Here is a 19,652-nt window from a genome sequence, read left to right as displayed (position 1 = left end):
AATGAGAATAGTAAATGCCCTTTTCAGGAATCTGTTTCTTGCCCTTTGGGCAAAATAAAAATTTTCTTTATCCTTACCTTTATTGGGAATGAATGAACCACATTCCTGACACATTTGAAGTGCAAATTCATCACTCAACCATTGACGAATAGAAAGAGTGACATCTTGTTAGTTCAATATAATTGGGATTTTGAAGCTCCGAATTCCTCGATATGAAATTGAATCCATTTCTCTAGTGCTGATATTTGAATATTTAGGGCCTAATTAATAAAATGTCAGATATTTAGACAAGGAAGTTATAGGTCTCATTTCTTTGTGCTTCCTTCATTATAAATTGAACAATTGATATAAACTGTATTTCTCTTTTCACGTTTTACTTTGTAGGTGGTAGACTTGCTGCTGGCTCGAGGTGCAAATAAAGAACATAGGAATGTGTCTGATTATACACCACTGAGTCTAGCTGCATCTGGAGGATATGTTAATATCATTAAGATTCTCCTTAATGCTGGGGCAGAAATTAATTCAAGGTATCTATCACCTGTTAATTTTATTGCTCATCATTAGTACTTTGGAGTTAAGTGTCTTCCCCTAAATATTTGGGCAGATACATTTTTTCCTTCTTTTTTGTGGGGAAGGTTGGCCCTGAGCTAATATCTGTTGCCAGTCTCCCTCTTTTTGCTTGAGGAAGATTGTCGCTGAGCTAACTTCTGTACCAGTCTTCCTCTATTTTTTTATGTGGGATGCCACCACAGCGTGGGTGGACGAGTAGTGCTAGGTCCATACCCAGGAGGTGAACCTACAAACCCTGGGCCGCCAAAGCAGAGCACGCGAAACCACTACACCACCAGGCCGAACCCTGGGCAGATACCATTTTTAGACATGTAATTTTTTTTTTTTTAAGATTTTATTTTTCCTTTTTCTCCCCAAAACCCCCTGGTACGTAGTTGTATATTTTTAGCTGTGGGTCCTTCTAGTTGTGGCATGTGGGATGCCGCCTCAACATGGCCTGATGAGTGGTGCCATGTCCACGCCCAGGATCTGAACCCGCGAAACCCTGGGCCACCGAAGCAGAGTGGGTGAAACTTAACCACTCGGCCACGGGGCTGGCCCCACATTTTTAATTAAGATAGTACTGAAGTTTCAAGGCCAACAATTATTCCTATAATGTGCTTATAAGTAATCACAGCTTATTTCAGCTATCATGGCTGTTTTTAAAGAGGTTTTATCTTAGAAAGTATTTTGTTATGCATAGTTGGAAATTTATAGCCTCTAAATAGGGATTCTGTTTTAAATTGTGAGATTTCCCTATTCCTAATTATTAGTCTAAACAAATAAAATCTATTCATTGGTGTTAAAACCTTTCTTTTTACTGAAACATTTTCATCTTTTATGATCTCTATGCTTTTTAAAAAACAATAGGCAACATATTATTTTAATTTTCTAAGCACTTTTTCCCCCTTAGGACTGGGAGTAAACTAGGTATTTCTCCCCTGATGTTGGCTGCAATGAATGGACATGTTCCTGCAGTGAAACTGCTGCTTGATATGGGTTCAGACATTAATGCTCAAATAGAGACCAATCGGAACACAGCTCTCACTTTGGCCTGTTTCCAAGGCCGAGCAGAAGTAGTGAGTTTGCTTCTGGATCGAAAAGCCAATGTTGAACATAGGGCAAAGGTAAGCATTTTATAACTTGTCAGCTACTTCAGATATATTTCTAGGAGAAAAATCATGGCATTTCAACTCGAATGTGCTATTTTAAATTGTCTTAAGTTAAAACTGGTGCCCTGATGCAGGATTGAGGAATTTTGCTATACAGTGATCAGTGACTCACTGTCACTATTCATGACTTTTATTAAGGACAGTAAAGAGAATAGAATCAGTGTACTTTTTCTTACCTCAGCCTTGAGTGGCTCTCTGTTAATCCTTCATTTTGCAACTTTTGAATACAGTAAGATTATTTTACACTAAGATATTTTTGTAGTAAGATTATTTTGTAGAGTCCAGTAATATAGATTCTTAAGGAACTTCTTTAGTGAGGCACGTACTTACCATTGGTAAAAACCCCAATCAAAAAATTACTGCATAGATTATAAAATTAAGAAAACTAAAATCGAATCTGACCATGACAAATTCTGACAGCTTTATGACTATTTGGCATTTAGAAAGTAGGAGTTAGTATGTCAGTGCTTTGAATTTCTATGCTTAGAACTGTTGGGTACTTAGAACCCTAGAAAAAAGTAGCTTATGTGGAATTCTTTATAATCAGATAATGGCCAATCTGGTAGTCATATCAAATTGGAAAGGTTTGAATGAAAATCTTATGTTTTCTCCCTGAACATCATTAGTTACATTTCTTAAAATTTAATGCAACATTTACATTTTTTAATCTTAAAAATGAAGAAATGTAGATTTCCCTCAAACTTTTCATCACACAAAGAGAAATGAGCTTTCCTGCTATCCAGTTTATCCTTTCTTTTTTTCTGGAAAAGATTTGCCATGAGCTAACATCTGTTGCCAATCTTCCTCTCTTTTTTTGTTTTTTTCCTCCCCCAGATCCCCGCACATACTTGTATATTCTAGTTGTAAGTCCTGCTAGCTCTTCTATGTGAGCCACTGCCGCAGCATAGACAAGTGGTATGGTTCCACAACTGGGAACTGAACCCAGGCCTCTGAAGCAGAGAGCGCCAAACTTTACCACTAGGCCATCAGGGCTGGCTCTCTCCAGTTTATCTTTTTGTATTACCAGTACTCAGTGTGGCCCACTTATCTATTAGAAGTCCTAGAGAAATCCATATTATTTTGGAAATTATACCAGTAGGAAATATTTTTTGGCAAAAATGTTGGAGACCAATGAGCAAAAGACATATGCATAAAATTTATAAAGTGATATTTTAATCTGTTTTACCCTAGTTTGAGTAGGATTGGAGGAATTTATCCCTAGTTATTTAGCAAGCTGCATTCTTAGACAGAGTATATGCTAAACAGTTTTCCCATGGAACATTGTGCCTTATTTTTCTTTTTATTCATTTTTAATATCGCTGTTCATTGTACAGAGAAGTTATCATCTTGTGTGTAAATTTATAACAGTATAGGAGTTATGAAATTTTTTTTAGCATGAGAATAGTGTGTTATGATAAGTAAATTCATTCTAGCATGTCTTACTGAATAACAATTTTCACTTGCTATTTAGTGAAATTCATAACTGAATATTGCATAGCTCTTTTATGAGAGAATATCAGAAATAGAATCCACTTTAAGTCAATTGTTTTAGTCCTTTAAAGAAGTTATATTAATTTACTTGCATAACTTTTTGGTTTAAACAGACTGGTCTTACCCCCTTGATGGAAGCTGCTTCTGGAGGATATGCAGAGGTTGGAAGAGTTCTACTAGATAAAGGAGCAGATGTCAATGCGCCCCCTGTGCCTTCCTCAAGAGATACTGCTTTAACAATAGCAGCAGACAAAGGGCACTACAAATTTTGTGAGCTTCTGATAAATAGGTGGGTACATTTTATATTTATATATAGAACCTTCTGTGGTCCCTTTCACTTTTCAGAGCCTTTACAGTTAATACAGTTGTTTTACTTTATAGACATTCTAAAGTACAGATTTTTTCCATGCTATTTTATAAAAGATAAAAGATAAATAGAGGACAATAGAAAAAAGTCAGCCTCTTCTCATAGAAACTATATTAACATTCTTTGCTTTTATAGGGGAGCCCATATTGATGTTCGTAACAAAAAGGGAAACACACCACTTTGGTTAGCATCCAATGGTGGTCATTTTGATGTGGTGCAATTGCTAGTGCAAGCAGGTGCTGATGTGGACGCAGCAGATAACCGGAAAATCACACCACTTATGTCAGCATTTCGCAAGGTAATTTGATATGGGGAAAAAAGATAAAATTTAATAATTTTAAGCCGATTCTAAGTTGAAAGCATGTGAGAAAGATAAATTGATTTTGAAGCATTGACTGTATTTCCATACACAAACCACTGCTATCTTTCCACTCTCTTTGTAGCCAAATCTAAGAGCTATATGGTAGTTTGCTATAAGCAACTTTGTTGTTAAATTGCTTGGTATCCTGACTAGTTTTGTTATATTGTTGTACATGAAACATGGGCTTTAAGGACAGATATTATATGCAGATGGGTGTCTTCTCTACCTAAGGAGGAACAAAAACAAGTGGACTCTCATAAAATCTTATTATACCTCCTATATATATTAAGGCTCACTTGTTTGCTATATTTTAGGAAAACTTCCCATTGCAATTATGATAAACTATAAACTACTTAACATGGCTTACAGAGGCCTGTATGATTTGGCTCATGCTAGCCACTCCAGACCAATCGTTTATGCTACCCTTCCCTTTTGCTCACTGTGTTTTAGCCACTGGCCTAGAATGCACTAAATTTTTAACTGCCCAAGGGCCTTTGCTCACTGGTTTCTTTTTTCTTGAAATGTTCTTTCCCTTGCTTTTCACCTGGCTCACTTCTATTCATCCTCTAGCTCCCATTTTAAATGTCACTTCTAAGAGAATCCTTCCCTAACACCCAATTTGAAAAGGTCCTCTTGTTCTCTTTTATAGTACACTATTATTTTCCTTATCCCAATTTGTAATTATACACTCAAATATGTATTTACTTTAAAAAAAATTATTTTATTGGGATCATATTGGCTTACAGCATTGTGTAAATTTCAGGTGTACATCACTATATTTCAGTTTCTGTATAGACTGCATCGTGTTCACCACCAACAGTATAGTTATATTCATCACCATACATATGTGCCCCTTTAACCTTTTCACCCTCCCCCGACCCCTTTCTTCTCTGATAGGCACCAATGTATTCTCCTTATATATATGTTTATCTTCCACATATGAGTGAAATCATATGGTATTTACTTTTTTAATGCCTCTCTCCCCAGCTAGACTGGAAGATCCATGAAGACCAAGATTCATGACTGTCTTTTTCACTACTGTTCATACCCAGTTGTTTAGCACAGTACCTGACACATACCAGGTGGTCACTAAATAGCTATTGAATGAAAGCAGTATAAGTTGTGTCTTAAAAGAATATCTTAAGATATTTTCTAGGCTTAATTCTTTTTACCAATTTTTTTCTTTCTTTTTAATTGAAGTATGATTTATATATGGTGAAATGCACAAATCTAAGTTTGATAGTTTGAGCTTTCAAAAATGCGTACACCCATGTAACCTACACCCCTTACAGATATAAAATACTTCCATAATCCTAGAAAGTTCCATCACGCCCATTCTCAATTAATTGCCTGCCCCAGAGGCAACCACTTTTCTGACTTTTGTCACCATCAGGCTAATTCTCAAAGACGTTTTAGAACCTTATTAGGAGGGGAAACTATGCAATTTGCTTAGGTTAAAATAGGTGTACATGGAATTGATTACAGATCATTCAGCCCCTGATAAAGGCATTTAGAAAGTGTTTTACCTGATTCAAGTCATAGGACTCAGATCAATGTGACAGTCCACCTTGTTTATTTAGTAAGATAGAACCAAAATAATGCTTTGAAATCTAGAACATCCTTTTTGTTTTAGGACTAATTTACCGTTTATACTGAGATTCATTTCATGTCACCAATTTTTATTTTATTAATAGATTTATTCTAAGAGATATTGTTTTTCTACAGAAGTTTTTCTACTTTCAGTGGGAAGTGAGCAGATTAAATTAAAGAGAAACGTCTTTTGACCTACCATATATTCCTGAGCATGTTGTACTCATCTTTTCTGTTTATAAACTCAACATTGTTCTAATTTTCATAATTTCCATTTTAAGTTTAGTAAACTCTGGATGTGTTACTATACCTTTTACTCTTAAGTTTTTAAGCATATGGGCAAATTTTCAAGGGATTCTTTTGTGTATTTTTTGTTGTAATCCTTACAGGGTCATGTAAAAGTTGTTCAATATTTGGTGAAGGAAGTCAATCAATTCCCTTCTGATATAGAATGCATGAGATACATAGCAACAATTACAGATAAGGTAGGTTTAATAAACTGTTGAAACACATTTTTGTTCTTTGTGGAATTATATGCCAAATTGTGCCACTAGCAATCTGTTCTTTTTGTCCTCCATAAGACTGATAACCTGATTGTTCTGTGTTTGTTTCTCCATTTGCAAATGGAGAATGGGTATAATACTTTTGATAAATTATTTTGCGATTTCTATTTTGGACCATAATTACAGTGACTGCAGCTAAAGTTTATTACTAGACTATTAGCCTGATAGAAAGTTTTCTGAGAACACATAAACTTTTAAGGAAATGGTACCTTATTTTGATGAAAGACTGAAACATGACCAGACTCAAAGATAGCTTGATTTGGTTTAGTGAATTTTCAATTGATTGAGCTTTAAGCCCTGGACTTAGGTATGCTCATCAGCTCAAGTTTTATTTGGCTTGTTTATGTTATGTGTTGCGATATATATGTAATTACATTTTCTGCTATAGGAACTGTTGAAAAAATGTCACCAGTGTGTTGAGACAATTGTGAAGGCTAAAGACCAGCAGGCTGCAGAAGCAAATAAGAATGCAAGTATTCTTTTAAAGGAACTTGATCTGGAAAAGGTGAGTGGGAAAAATAATTTTCCTTATTAGAAAGTGTTGAAAATCTGCTAGAATAAATTTGCCACCTATATGACCCATAATCTTGTTAACAAAACCTCTTTCAAAAGAAATGATTAATAGACTGTCGAACCACCATCAATTTTTTAATTCTGACTTTTCGCTCATAAAAAGTATTTTGAACTTTATAGATGAGAGACTACTTTTTGAGCAGACCACAGTTTACCAAATGTGGTTAAAACCACTGCCTAAGTGGTTTTAATGTTAAAACTTAGGCAGTGGTTTTAACATTAGTTTGAGAAGAAATTTAGTAAAACATTGGAAATCTTTTGTTTATTATAAGATCTGGGCTATAAGTGGTTTATTAGATCCTTAATTAAAGAGTAAGTGTCTAGTATCCTAGGATGTGTGGTATAATGGAAAAAATTTAAAAAACAAGATCGTTTTTCTGAGGCTCAGGCTGCTTACCTGGAAAATGAGAATGATGTTATTGATTCTAGAAGTTATATTAGAAGAACAAACACCATGATCAAGAGTTATTATAGGAATGCGGGATATAGCATAACATGAAGATAATTTGTTGATGATTAAGAAAAAAATATGATCATTTTGAGAGATGCTAAAATTTTGACACCAATTCTTAGTTTTAAAAAAGCAAAATTTGTAAGCTGAGAACAGAAAATAGCTTACAAATCAATGATAAAAAGATAACTTGCTCAGAATAAAAAAATGATCACATGAATGGGCAATTCACAGAAAAGGAAATACAAATGTTCAATAAATAATGGAGAGTGCCACACTTCATGAATAAACAGAAATGTACAGTAAGAGAGTACTTAAATTTTTTTTACCAGATTGGCAAAGCTTAAAATTTAAAAGTTTGGTAATAGCTGTTGATGGCAAGGGTGTGGAGAAGTTATTACTCTAGTATGATTTTTGATATATGGTGTAAATTAGTATAACTATTAACAGAGATAGTTTGACAACAATGAATTAATAAAACGGGTGCATACCCTTACTCCAGCTATTCCACTTACCCAGAAAGTTAGCCTAAGGTAAATAATTACACACATGCTCAAAGATGTGAATTTATAAGGACGTTTATTGTTGTATTGCTTATAAGGGGGAAGAATATAAACCTTAAAGTCTTATCATTAGGGAATTAAATAAATTTTAGTACCTTCTTGATAAACTTGATTACAGTTAAAATCAGAAGGGGAAAAAAGTTATGTTTATTGTAAAGTAAAGTGAAGTTTGAAGTTAGATGACTGCTAAGGTCCCTTCCACGTCTATAATTTTTATTTTTGTGTAACTACCCGGGAATATGATCAGCAATTCCCTAAGTAGCCAATTTGTTCTTAGGCCAACAAAGTGATGAAATAATTTTTAGCTTAGTCTTCAGCCCCTTTCTCGTTTACATAAGGGGTTGGCAAACTTTGTTTTAAAAATGCCAAATAGTAAATATTTCAGGCTTTGTAGGCCATATGGTCTCTGTCATAACTCCTCAACTCTGCTGTCATAGCATGAAAGCATCTGTAGACAATAGCTAAATGAATGAGCATGGTGGCTGTGTTCCAGTAGAACTTTATTTATGGACACTGGAATTTGAATTTTGTATAATTTTCGTGTGTCACAAATATTATTATTTTTTTCAACTACTTAAAAAGTAAAAGCCAATCTTAGCTTTCAGGCCATACACACATAGGCAGCAGTCTGGATTCGGCATACAGTCTATAGTTTGCTGACCCCTGATTTAGATAAATAAAAATGTCAAAGAATAAGTAATTTATGCCTCAGAATAGTAAATTATAGTTTTGAGGAAAATGCTTTTACTTAATTACCAGGAGAACTAGACTCTATGAACAAATTCTTATGATGAAGCTTTTTGGATAATTTCCATAGAAATCTGAGTAACTTGATATGTTTTCTACTTGTTTCCAACTTTCATTATGATGCTAGGTAACTACTACCATGTTCCCCTTTCTGAAAAAAAGATATCTTCTCGTACTAACCAAAGCAAAACCTAAAGGTGATCAGAATTATGAATGTGGCTTAAAATAATTATATAAAGTAGGGAAAAAATAATTTCTATAATTGCCTCTTGTCAGTATTTTTACTGTGAAATTTGTTAGTATTTTATAAAGATCTCAATATCTGCATTTTAGTCAAATAAACAGATGCTACATAAATGTATTGTTTAACAGCTTTACTAAGATTTAATTCACATACCATACAATTCACCAATTTAAAGTGTATAATTCAATGACTTTTAGTGTATTCACAGAATAGTGCATTCCTCACCACAGTCAGTTTTTAGAACATTTTCATTATCCTAAAAAGAAACCCCACATCCCTTAGATGTCACCACCTACCCCTTCAATCCCTCCCTCCTGGGTAACCACTAATCTACTTTCTGTCTCTATGGATTTGCCTATTCTGGAGATTTCATATAAATGGAATCATTACAATATTTGGTTCTCTGTGACTGGCTTCACTTTATAATGCTTTCAAGATTCATCCATGTTATAGCATATATCAGTTCTTCATTTCTTTTTATTGCCAAGTAATATCTCGTTATATAGATATACCGCATTTTGTTTATCCATTCATCAGCTGATGGACATTTAGATTGTTTTCACTTCATAGATGTTCAAGTTTGTTTTTTTTTAATATGGGATGCTTCGTGAATTTGCATGTCATTCTTGTGCATGGGCCATGCTAATCTTCTCTGTATCATTCCAATATTTTTAGTGTATGTGCTGCTAAAGCACATACATATTTTTGTATGAATGTGTTTTCATCTCTCTTGGGTATATATCTAGGAATGGAATCGCTAGAGCATATGGTAATTCTGTGTTTAACTGTCAGATTATTTTCCAAAGTAGCTGCACCCTTTTATATTCCTACCAGCAGTATATGAAAGTTCCAGAACCATTTCCTTATAAACACTTTCTTTATCTGTCTATTGATGATAGCCATCCTAGTGGATGTGAAGTGGGTATCTCATTGAGATTTTGCTTTGCTTTTCCCTTATGGCTAGTGATATTGAGCATCTCTTCACGTGTTTATTGGCCATTTGTATATGTTCTTTGGAGAAGCATCTATTCAGATTTTTTTCCCATTTTTTAATTAAGTTATTTGTCTTTTCATTATTGAGTTGTAAGAGTTCTTTATAAATTCTTGATACAAGTCCCTTACCAGATGTATGATTTGCAAAAATTTTTTTACATTTTATGAGCTGTCTTTTCACTTTCTTGATGGTTCCTTTGAAGGGCAAAAACTTTTAATTTTGATGATGTTCACTTTATCTGTTTCTTCTTTTATTGGTTTTATAAGTGTGTGTTGAGACTGACCTCCATGGGAAGCCCCATGTATCATAAACAAAATCATAAAAAAAATCAAAAATAATATCAAACAAAAATATCATTTCATTCTTTATCTTAAATTATTGCATTATTGGTAAAATGATTATACCTACTTTATTTGCAGTCAAGAGAGGAGAGCAGAAAGCAGGCTCTTGCAGCTAAAAGAGAGAAAAGAAAAGAAAAGAGAAAAAAGAAAAAAGAGGAGCAGAAAAGGAAGCAGGAAGAAGATGAAGAAAACAAACCTAAGGAGAATTCAGAACTACCAGAGGACGAAGATGAAGAGGAAAACGATGAAGATGGTGAGAAATGACCCATCCAAATTAGTAATAAAGTTCTCCTGTGTTTATCAACTTCATTTTGAGTGCTTTTTGCTCTAATTAATTCTAGTTAAATATTCAATTACTATTGTAATCTGAAATTGACAATTGACTTTTACAGTAAATATTTCTAAATATTTTATATTGAAAAGTGATACAGAGAACCAGAAGGGGGAAGGCAAGCACATAATTTGAAGAAGTTCAGTTGTAATTTGAGTTCCCCCATAAAACAGCACCTGTGTCCTAAAAGTGATACAGTAAGAGGTTTGCCAGCTTCTCTTCAGGTTCTTCCCTACCCCCTCCTCCCTCAGTTGGAAACTGAGGAGAGGTCCAGTTCCTCAATACATTTTTAGCCTAAGGTTCAGGCTGAAAGCTATACATGGCTGGGGTTCATTACTCTCAAAGAGTTATTTATTGTACAGTCTGGCAGTGCTTGTAGTAGGTGAATAATTTTGCTCTATTTGAATTCTAATTCTGTAATACTATTTGAAAAATTTCTTAGATTCAAACTGTATTATGATTTTTGGTTAGTTCATAAGACTAGCATTGCCGATCTTAAGAATGTTAATGGTGTGAATGTTTCATATGAAGTTAGACATCAAAATATGATATAGTATATTTGTTCTAACAGCAGTAAAGTGAATACTGGTGAAAGGAAAATATAACCTAAGGGTCTGAATTATTATGAATTATTGGTCATATTCTGTCACAATTTGTTTTGAGATCTGTGGCTCTCAGTGTGATTTTTATCCTTTTTGATAATTTCAGTGGAGCAAGAAGTTCCCATAGAACCTCCTAGTGCAACCACCACCACCACAATTGGAATCTCTGCAACATCTGCAACATTCACAAATGTGTTTGGGAAAAAAAGGGCCAACGTGGTGACAACCCCCAGCACCAATCGGAAAAATAAGAAGAACAAAACAAAAGAGACCCCTCCCACTGCACATTTAATATTACCAGAACAACATATATCCTTAGCACAGCAAAAGGCAGATAAAAATAAAATAAATGGAGAACCCAGAGGTGGTGGTACAGGTGGAAATAGTGATTCAGATAACTTGGACAGCACAGATTGCAACAGTGAGAGTAGTAGTGGTGGTAAAAGCCAAGAGTTAAATTTCACTATGGATGTGAATTCCTCTAGTGATAGGAGATACCCCTCGCTGCTACTCCATTCCCAAGAAGAAAAGACGAGTACCGCCACTTCCAAACCTCAAACACGGTAAATTTTTTTGATTTGTTAACGCTACATCCACCTTTCCTTTTTCATGCTTGGCATAAGAATTTGAAGTACATTCTTCAAGCACAAGTTGTGTTAAACAATTTAGGTCTACCACGTTATCTGTCTTCAATATTCAAAACTGAAATTCACCACTCTTCTCCTAATCATGTGCTAGTTATGAAATGAGATTATTAGAAATTGACATGATTCAATTTTGAAGTTGAAGATATTAGCATACCTTGATTTTATTTTAACTATGTCATTTTTATTGATTGTAGTCCAACTTTTGGGTTCTGAATCTATTTTAATAGTAAAATAGATGATGGACTTGTTGCTCTGTTTCTATTTTTCTGAATTCTTGATAATTTGATGTGCCAAATTTAATTTAAATATTTAAGCATAACTTTGTCTATAAAGGAATATAATCTTGAATTTCTATCTTAAAATTTATCTTTTATTGGACTTGATATTTCTCTCTTCTCAGACTTGAAGGCGAAGTGAATCCTAATTCCTTATCAGCAAGCTACAAGTCAGTATCATTGCCATTAAGCTCTCCAAACATAAAGCTAAATCTGACTAGCCCTAAAAGGGGGCAAAAAAGAGAAGATGGGTGGAAGGAAGTGGTACGAAGGTAAGCAGATTTAGTCTCATCTTTTTAACTTTCATAGACCGTATAGATTCTCCTCTTGTGAGATGGTTACTCAATTAATTAATGAATAATTTGAATGTGGTTATTATTTTAAACTGCAGTCCCATGCTAAATTCAGAGTAGGCTAAAGCAAAATTAGAAGCAATACATAAATTTTGCGTGCATATTTTATATGACACAACAAATCTTGACTTTAAAATAACAAAAAATATTTTATTAAAACATAAGATTTACAGAAGTTTACAGACTAACCATACAAAATAGTCACAAGGGAAGATTCTTAAAGGGAAGGTTCTACACTTGATAGCAAAGTCACTGTTAGTGAGAACTGTGATCTTTGTTTAATGGTCCCACTTTGGTTCAGTCAGTCAAGCTTGTCCATATACAGCATATCGTTTAAATAAAGTTAGACGTGGCTAGAGAGCACATTCTGAAAAATTGGTTAGCTGCTTTTAACCAGTGCAACTGGATTACCGTAAAAAGGGGGGAAGGAACCCATCAAATTAAAACTACCTTCCCCTTCAAAAAAAATAAAATAAAGAAGAACACCTACACCCCTGCAACTACCTTCATTTACCCTACTTTGTGCTTAAACCATGATGGGGAAATGAATAAAAGCAGAGAGAGGCTACTGTGTTTAAATGTCTCACACAGTCAAGATGATACTGCTAGTCTTTGCTCATGCTTTACAACAGGGAATCAGGACAAGATACAGATTTGCTAATGTGCATTTAATCACCAAAGAACTGAGATGTCTAGGCTCTTTTTTTATGTTTCTAAGACTTTGTATCCATTAAATGCAAACAAAAAAGGAAGAAGTCTTGGCAGAACAGAAGTGATACATACTTGATCAGATTGATTTAAGTATTATTCATGGCATATAGCCTATTCCATGCTCTAGCTTTCTGAATATCTAAATATGTTCTTCCCAGCTTGTCCACATTAAGATGATAAATTTTGATCATGAAATCTACTTTAGGGGCTGCCATTGGTTATTCTTCTGGAATGAATAGTTCCGAGTTTGAGGGTTTCTCCCTCAAAGGTGAAATCCTGAGGTGATTCAAAGGTGAAAGGTGACCACATGAAAATAATGGGTGTTGCTCTCGTCTGGTTCTGCCAGCAAACATTGGGTTTCCTTGATAATCCTGTGGGGCAGCTGGGCCATTTTGTCAGATCCCAAGATCAGCCTCTGCTCCACTCACCTCACACACAAGTGGAAGTCCCTGGCTCCATTTGTGAGTTGCTTTTTATGTAGTTCAAATCTAAGGCTTTATTTTTTTATTAATAAGTATAAATTATTGATATTGATAAGCTAGCCTTTTTTATTCAGTATGGAGTTTAATAATATGGTATGCATTATTTTAATTTAGAAAGAGTCAATACATATGGTCATTGCAGTTTAGTTGACAAGTAATACTTTGGGAAGATTTGAATGCTTAGCTTATGAGTGATTTAAATACAGTTTTTGTGTTAAATGGCAATGTAATTTTTACCTTTACTAAATTAAATTCAATAGGATAAGAGGTCAGTTCTAAAATAAAAGCTTCTAGTAATTTCCTCTTTAAGGTGTGAGAAATGTTATTCTACAAATGTCCATGAACATGCTTACTAAGACATCTTTCTAAATAAATACATTTACTAGACAAAGACTTTTGATTTCATAAACTCATATGTAGTCTTCATTTTATAGGTCAAAGAAATTGTCTGTTCCAGCCTCAGTGGTTTCCAGAATAATGGGAAGAGGAGGATGCAACATCACTGCAATACAAGATGTTACTGGTGCCCATATTGATGTGGATAAACAAAAAGATAAGAATGGCGAGAGAATGATCACAATAAGGTAATTGTGAAAAATTATATTGCTAGTTCTGTATGGAAATTAAATGTTATTAAAAGCATACTTTTGTTCGGTATGATACAATCAAGAAGTTTATTTCATGGGAAAGATTACCTGGTTTTTTAAGGTTTTGATCTTACTTTTGTTTTTTTTTGTTTTCTCATCAGGGGTGGTACAGAATCAACAAGATATGCAGTTCAACTTATCAATGCACTTATTCAAGATCCTGCTAAGGAACTGGAAGACTTGATTCCTAAAAATCATATCAGAACACCTGCCAGCACCAAATCCATCCACGCAAACTTCTCATCTGGAGTAGGCACTACAGCAGCTTCCAGTAAAAATGCATTTCCCTTGGGTGCTCCACCTCTTGTAACATCACAGGCGACAACATTATCTACGTTCCAGTCCACTAATAAACTTAATAAGAACGTTCCGACAAATGTACGTTCTTCTTTCCCAGTTTCTCTACCCTTAGCTTATCCCCACCCTCATTTTGCCCTGCTGGCTGCTCAAACTATGCAACAGATTCGGCATCCTCGCTTACCCATGGCCCAGTTTGGAGGAACCTTTTCACCCTCTCCTAACACTTGGGGACCATTCCCAGTGAGACCTGTGAATCCTGGCAACACAAATAACTCTCCAAAGCATAATAATACAGGCCGTCTACCTAACCAGAACGGGACTGTTTTACCCTCAGAGTCTGCTGGACTAGCTACTGCCAGTTGTCCTATCACTGTCTCTTCTGTAGTTGCTGCCAGTCAGCAACTGTGTGTGACTAATACCCGGACTCCTTCATCAGTCAGAAAGCAGTTGTTTGCCTGTGTGCCTAAGACGAGTCCTCCAGCAACAGTGATTTCTTCTGTGACAAGCACTTGTAGTTCCCTGCCTTCTGTCTCCTCTGCACCTATCACTAGTGGGCAAGTTCCCACCACATTTCTGCCCGCAAGTACTCCTCAAGCACAGCTTTCTTCACAAAAGATGGAGTCTTTCTCTGCCATGCCACCCCCTAAAGAGAAAGTGTCCACACAGGACCAGTCCATGGCAAACCTGTGTACCCCATCTTCAGCTGCAAATAGCTGCAGTAGCTCTGCCAGCAACACCCCAGGAGCTCCAGAAACTCTCCCATCCAGTAGTCCCACTCCTCCCTCCAATAATACACAGGAGGAGGCACAGCCATCCGGTGTGTCTGATTTAAGTCCTATGTCAATGCCTTTTGCATCTAATTCAGAACCTGCTCCATTGACTTTGGCATCACCCAGATTGGTTGCTGCTGATAATCAGGATACCAATAATTTACCTCAATTAGCTGTACCAGCACCTCGAGTTTCTCATCGAATGCAGCCCAGAGGTTCTTTTTACTCAGTGGTACCAAATGCAACTGTACACCAGGATCCCCAGTCTATTTTTGTTACAAATCCAGTTCCTTTAACACCACCTCAAGGCCCACCAGCTGCAGTGCAGCTTTCTTCAGCCATGAACATTATGAATGGTTCTCAGATGCACATTAACCCAGCAAATAAATCTTTGCCACCTACATTTGGCCCAGCCACACTTTTCAATCACTTCAGTAGTCTTTTTGATAGTAGTCAGGTGCCAGCTAACCAGGGTTGGGGAGATGGTCCACTGTCCTCACGAGTTGCTGCAGATGCTTCTTTCACTGTTCAGTCAGCGTTCCTGGGTAACTCTGTACTCGGACACTTGGAAAACGTGCACCCTGACAACTCCAAGGCACCTGGCTTCAGACCACCTTCCCAGCGAGTTTCTACTAGTCCAGTTGGTAAGTTATTGTAACTATCGCTGCACCTCAATTTAGGGCTCTAACAGCATAATCTAATCTTCCAAGATAATGATAAAGTTTTTATTTTGTAAATAGTATTGCATGATCTTAAAGAAATGAGTATGTCATAAATAGTAAAGACCTTTTAATGATTGCTAATTGGATGGACAAAAAAGTAGCTGTAGGTAAATCACTCACATGTAATGAGCTGCTTTATATTCTCTGTATGATCTCGGTCCCTCGTACAAGGAGGTAATACCTTGTGTCAGTCCATTTTCGTAAAATTGGTATAAGACAATATTAATAAAAAAAGGACTCAGGATGCTTCAAGGATTCCAAATTTACATTTTTTTAAATCATACTAATTGCATTTCTCAGATTTAAAAGTTTAAGTTTCAAAGGTATTTAAGCACCAGTCCGTAATCTACATTCTTTGTTTTCAGTCTTGGGTGCTCATGCTGAATTTTTTTTTTTAAAGATTTTATTTTTCCTTTTTTTCTCCCCAAAGCCCCCCAGTACATAGTTGTGTATTTTTAGTTGTGGGTCCTTCTAAGTTGTGGCATGTTGGGATGCCGCCTCAGCATGGCCTGATTAGCGGTGCCATGTCCACACCCAGGATCCGAACCAGCGAAACCCTGGGCCGCTGAAGCAGAGCACACGAACTTAACCACTCGGCCACGGGGCCAGCCCCTCAGACTGAATATTAAATGATATTGTTTAATAGTACTCTGTATTATTTACATTACATGGAGCTGTTTGAAGAGATCTGGTCATTTATGGGCTCTTATCTTTAAAAGACCAACTTAGATTCAGCTATTCATTCCTCAAAATTAGAAATTTGCTGCTGAGGCATTATAATAAAGATATAGAAAGATATGAGGCCAGTGTTGGCTTGGAGATATTTGGAAAACCAGAATCTATTTTCCAGAGTCTAAGAGCCAAATTTTAGTCCAATCCGCACTATTCTGAAAAACAAATTAGAAAATGTGCCTGACCTAGAATGGATGTAAGAAGAACTGTTGCCACTTAGGATTTTTCTTCCAGTTGGAAAACTGTCCCATAGCCCATCCTTCCTTTTCGCTAATAATGAACTGACCTATGTTGTATAAAATTTGTGAGTTTATGGATATGATGTAGCCTTAGCTTTCACTTCAGAAATGTTTCCATTTACTTTTCAGGAAAACACAGCTGTTAACATCATCTTTCAAATAGAAATACAAGCTTACATGAAACCATCTACGGTCCAAAATATTCTCTAGGATTTTTTTTTCTTTTCTAGAAATAGATATCTATTTTAACTTCATTTTGGGGAAACTAATAGAGGTTTTCAAAGGCCCCAGGGTGAAAGAAGAGCTCATTGCAAGTGCTCTGGCTGTGGTAGAAAGCATTAGTCCTTGACTTGAGGGGCACTAGCTAATATGTGAATTTAGAGTGCCTTAGCCAGAATTAGATTTCAGATCTCTCATATTCCAGTGTGTGAGCTCTTTGCACTCCACCTACTGCATCCAAGAAGAAGTGCAGATTATGAATGTCTGGAAAAAAAATAGTAAAGGAAATCATCCATCTAGTTTGGTAGACAACAAAATTTTGGGACCTTAATTATTCAGATCCATAACATCAAAATTATTTATTGCTAATAAAAAATAATAATAATAAAAAGAGCAAGCATTAATCCTTGACCTTCCTTCTGGGGTCCAGGATTGATTAAGTTTGACCTCATTTCTTAATTGCCTGTATGATTTCTTTTGTTGATGCTCTTCTTGCATGGATATAGTTTACTCACCTGGTTTACAGGTAATAAATAGTAATACTTAAGATGGGAAAGGATGTGGACAAATTGGAACCCTTAAACACTGCTGGTGGAAATTTAAAACAGTATAGCCATTTTGGAAGAAGTTTGGCAGTTCCTCAAAAAATTAAAGAGAGTTACCAAATGATTCAGTAATTCTATTCCTAGATATAACCAAGAGAAAGCATATGTCTACACAAAAACTGGTACCATACCAGCATTATTCATAATAGCCAAAAAACGGAAACAACCTAATGTCCATCGACTGATGAGTGGAAAAACAAAATGTGGTGTATCTATATAATGAGATACTATTCTTATTATATGTTATATATTATAATACTATGTAATAATAATATGTTAATATATAATGTTATTTGTATTCCATATAATGAGATCCAATAAAAAGAAATGAAGTACTGATTTATACTATAACATGGAGGAACTTTGAAAACATTTTGCTAAGTGAAAGAAGCCAGTCACAAAGACCACATACTGCATGATTCCATTTATATAAAAGTTCCAGAGTAGGCAAATATATAGACACAGAAAGTATATAAGTGGTTGCTTAGAGGTGGGGATATGTGGATGGATATGTAAAGGAGGATGGAGAGTGACAGGTGATATGTGCAGGGTTTCTTTTAGGGTAGACAAAAATGTTCTAAAATTGATTGGCATGATGGGTGCACAACCCTATGAATATACTAAACTCCTTTGAATTGCATACTTTAAATAGATGAATAAGACCTGTTTGAGAGAAGTTTTGACAGTTTTTTTGTGTTGGTATTAACTACTTTTTCCTGAAATGAGCACCTATAGTCCTTTTCCAGACCCTTGTCCCCTTTCCCTAATACAGTCTCCAGAGAAAGCAATGCAATTTGAGAAGACTGCTAAATTCAGACATACAAACTAGATAGAAACTTTGATATAGTCTGCAACTCTTGTTGATTTTTTTTTATCAGATGGAATATTGAAATTATCTTTAGTTTAATAGTATGCTTTTCCTCCTTGTTAGGAAGGAAACATTGTAGGTTTTGTTATTCATCTTCCATAGGAAATGGCTGTAGTTATGGAGATAGACAGCTGTACTTTGAGATTTTCCAGAAAAGGGAAATCAGAAATTATTGATGGGTACCACTTAGTCACAACATACTCTCATTTCATGTCCCTCCAGTGAAAACTTTGAGATTTATCCAGAACATACTCCAAGTGACTGCCATTCTTAAAGATTGGGCTCACTTTTCTATATCTAGTTCTGTTTGGTATATGCTTCCGGACTGCAGGGGAAAAATTGGTTTGGGCCATACAGTATCACATAAATGGATTCTTTTTGCTGTAATCTACAAAATAAACTGCATGCTTTCCCCTTTTTTAAAAAGGAATTAAGTAAACCTTGAACTTTCAGTTTTAAAGCCTTGGCTAATTGGATGTCTTGGACCTGTTTTTTTCAGGGTTACCATCTATTGACCCATCTGGCAGCTCCCCATCTTCCTCTTCTGCTCCTCTGACAAGTTTTTCCGGCATAACAGGAACACGGGTTTTCCTGCAAGGGCCAGCTCCTGTTGGAACTCCTAGTTTCAACAGACAACATTTTTCTCCCCATCCTTGGACAAGCGCTTCAAACTCATGTAGGAATCCTTGAGGAACTCTTCTCAAAGAGTCTTGAATAAGTTATTAAACCATTTGTTTCAGGGAACACTATATTGTAACTTTAGTAATCTAAATGGTATGCAGATACCCAAGGTTTGTATTGCAGTCATGTCAAAATTCTCAGTAATTTGTAGGATAGAAAACTTGAGAAGGGTCAAACTATTCTTCCAAGCCAGAAATGTTTCCTAGGACTTGGATGAAGAAAAGAGGTACTACAGATAGTTTTATAAAAGAACCCTTTGGCGGCAGTATTGTGAAAAATTTTCATAAGTCTGAAAAGAAGTTAAATTTATGTGTGTTCAGTTTGGTATGATTCTTCATTTATTTTTACATTTTAGGAAACTGTATGATTGCCATTTATAAGTAAAAGTATTCCTTTGTTCTGACTTATTTATTTCAATATTTAGAACAGATGAAGTTCTAACAGGATTTGATTTTTTTAGTG

The 19,652-nt window shown here is 35.4% G+C and overlaps 1 protein-coding gene and 1 non-coding gene across 4 annotated transcripts in view; one reads left to right on the top strand and one right to left on the bottom strand.

Annotated features, from left to right (window-relative positions):
- Nucleotides 1-19,652, top strand: part of ANKHD1 (ankyrin repeat and KH domain containing 1) — a 115,247-nt gene that overhangs the window by 90,139 nt on the left and 5,456 nt on the right. For all 3 annotated transcript variants that reach the window (XM_046667151.1, XM_046667152.1, XM_046667150.1), the window contains 12 exons: nucleotides 385-527; nucleotides 1,463-1,676; nucleotides 3,326-3,501; nucleotides 3,715-3,877; nucleotides 5,920-6,015; nucleotides 6,482-6,598; nucleotides 10,085-10,259; nucleotides 11,046-11,502; nucleotides 11,987-12,133; nucleotides 13,842-13,991; nucleotides 14,156-15,768; nucleotides 19,009-19,185. In XM_046667151.1, coding sequence (XP_046523107.1) covers nucleotides 385-527; nucleotides 1,463-1,676; nucleotides 3,326-3,501; nucleotides 3,715-3,877; nucleotides 5,920-6,015; nucleotides 6,482-6,598; nucleotides 10,085-10,259; nucleotides 11,046-11,502; nucleotides 11,987-12,133; nucleotides 13,842-13,991; nucleotides 14,156-15,768; nucleotides 19,009-19,185 — 3,628 coding nt within the window. The remainder of the gene's footprint in view (nucleotides 1-384; nucleotides 528-1,462; nucleotides 1,677-3,325; nucleotides 3,502-3,714; nucleotides 3,878-5,919; nucleotides 6,016-6,481; nucleotides 6,599-10,084; nucleotides 10,260-11,045; nucleotides 11,503-11,986; nucleotides 12,134-13,841; nucleotides 13,992-14,155; nucleotides 15,769-19,008; nucleotides 19,186-19,652) is intronic.
- LOC124243119 (U6 spliceosomal RNA) lies at nucleotides 9,261-9,366 on the bottom strand. Its single transcript, XR_006889616.1, has one exon. It is a non-coding gene; the product is annotated as a U6 spliceosomal RNA (small nuclear RNA).

The sequence above is a fragment of the Equus quagga genome, chromosome 7 (assembly GCF_021613505.1).
Source record: "Equus quagga isolate Etosha38 chromosome 7, UCLA_HA_Equagga_1.0, whole genome shotgun sequence".
Classification (NCBI taxonomy): domain Eukaryota; kingdom Metazoa; phylum Chordata; class Mammalia; order Perissodactyla; family Equidae; genus Equus; species Equus quagga.
This window is presented reverse-complemented; position numbering and strand designations above follow the sequence as displayed.